Below are 1496 nucleotides of genomic sequence, written 5' to 3'. Positions count from 1 at the left end.
GATATTGATAATATATATATATATATATATATATATATATACATACATGCATGCACGTAGCAATATATCCGTAGCGAGCTAATATCACCAATAAATGGCCCAAGCTGATTTGTCAGTCAGGCTCTAGTTGCCATGGCCACTGGCTTTAAAATCTACCCAGGACCAGAAAGGATACCACTGAAGATTACCACGCATGATCCTCACGTTTCTGGAAAAAAAAAGAACAAAAGTCAAGAAGCTGCAATCCATTATTTGCCCCTCTGCTGGTCAGAGAGTGGGGAGCCTGTAGTTAATTTACCAAGCCATTTCTCACATGCCATGATGTTCTTTACTGTGACCACGCAAATAGAGACTGAGTGAATTTTATTATGAAATACAATTAGTAAAACAGTTATCAAGAGGTTACAGAGCAGCAGTGCAAATCCTAACCTCTGTTGAAAAACGTGTTGGATGACATATTTCCATATTGACTTCCCGTTCCCAACACAGAGCCTGGAAAACAAATGATCAGCATTAGTTCACTGCTGCACTCCATTAACGCTAGCAGTAAGGACCTCTACCTTTAAACATCAACTGTGGTAGTAGGGAAGGTATAGACAAACGGATACCCACGTTTTAAAATAGCTGTCACTTGGCAAGCTATCCGGAGGCAGATTGAACTCCTCTGATGCCCAACGTTTCAGGTCCTGCACAAGATTTCTGTCCGCCATCCTGACAGATAACTTGTAGAGAGTTAACCTAGATAACGTTAGCAATACCAACAATTGCTAATGCTAGCAAATATTTTTGTCTGCTAGCGAAGTTTGCGTAAATCGTTGACCGCATTTAGCGGATTGCAGTCATATAACTTACTCTGCTAGTGTGAAAGATGTGTTTTTCCTTTAGTACACGTAGGCAAACTAAGTTGTGATATATAGATTTCCATAACGTAAAATTCTCTAACTTTCAATTTCCCGCCCGCTCACGGCACTTCCTGTAATAATAACAGCTGGTTTAAGTCGAATGCGGGTTTTATTAATCTTCTTCTTCTACTCTTATGTTTTCTGGCAGTTGGCATAGTAATGTTGCACTACTGCCATCTTGTGTCCGTAGTCTGAGTCACTGTTCCATTATCCTAAATTTTGTTTGTCCTGTTACTCTCAAGAAATCTAGTAACCATCTTCTTCCTCTTCGACTCCTTCCGAATTCCACTATACTTTTTAAACTTTTATCTACTAACCCCATTTCCTAAAACTGAGTAAACATATCTACCCTTTCCCCTGAATACCTCCTGCATGAAATAATGACATGATTTATTGCTAACACAAATATATTCAGTTGCCAGTGCATTAGCTACACCTGGCTAAAATGGTTTTGTCAAAAAGGTGTTTCAGTTATTTAGCCTAGCCTCTAAAATATAAAGTGGATCAATGAGCACCTCTAAAACACTTCATGACACTTCACAACATCCTTCATGACAGGACTTATTGCACTACTGATGTATCAAACTACATTAC

The 1496-nt window shown here is 38.9% G+C and overlaps 1 protein-coding gene across 3 annotated transcripts in view; it reads right to left on the bottom strand.

The window, feature by feature from the left end:
• The window catches only part of haus5 (HAUS augmin-like complex, subunit 5), an 8367-nt gene extending 7375 nt beyond the window's left edge, over positions 1–992 (bottom strand). Inside the window, exons 1-4 of one of the 3 annotated variants that reach the window (XM_020612975.1) lie at positions 853–992; positions 613–738; positions 430–492; positions 176–208 (exon numbers count right to left, since the gene is read on the bottom strand). In XM_020612975.1, coding sequence (XP_020468631.1) covers positions 176–208; positions 430–492; positions 613–710 — 194 coding nt within the window. In that variant the 5' untranslated portion in view covers positions 711–738; positions 853–992. The remainder of the gene's footprint in view (positions 1–175; positions 209–429; positions 493–612; positions 739–852) is intronic. The other 2 variants (XM_020612978.1, XM_020612976.1) reach the window with 2 other exon arrangements.
• Positions 993–1496: the final 504 nt, after the last annotated feature.

This window comes from Monopterus albus, unplaced genomic scaffold (assembly GCF_001952655.1).
Source record: "Monopterus albus unplaced genomic scaffold, M_albus_1.0 scaffold129.1, whole genome shotgun sequence".
NCBI lineage: Eukaryota > Metazoa > Chordata > Actinopteri > Synbranchiformes > Synbranchidae > Monopterus > Monopterus albus.
Note: the sequence above shows the minus strand (reverse complement) of the source record. Positions and strands in the feature narration are given on the sequence as shown.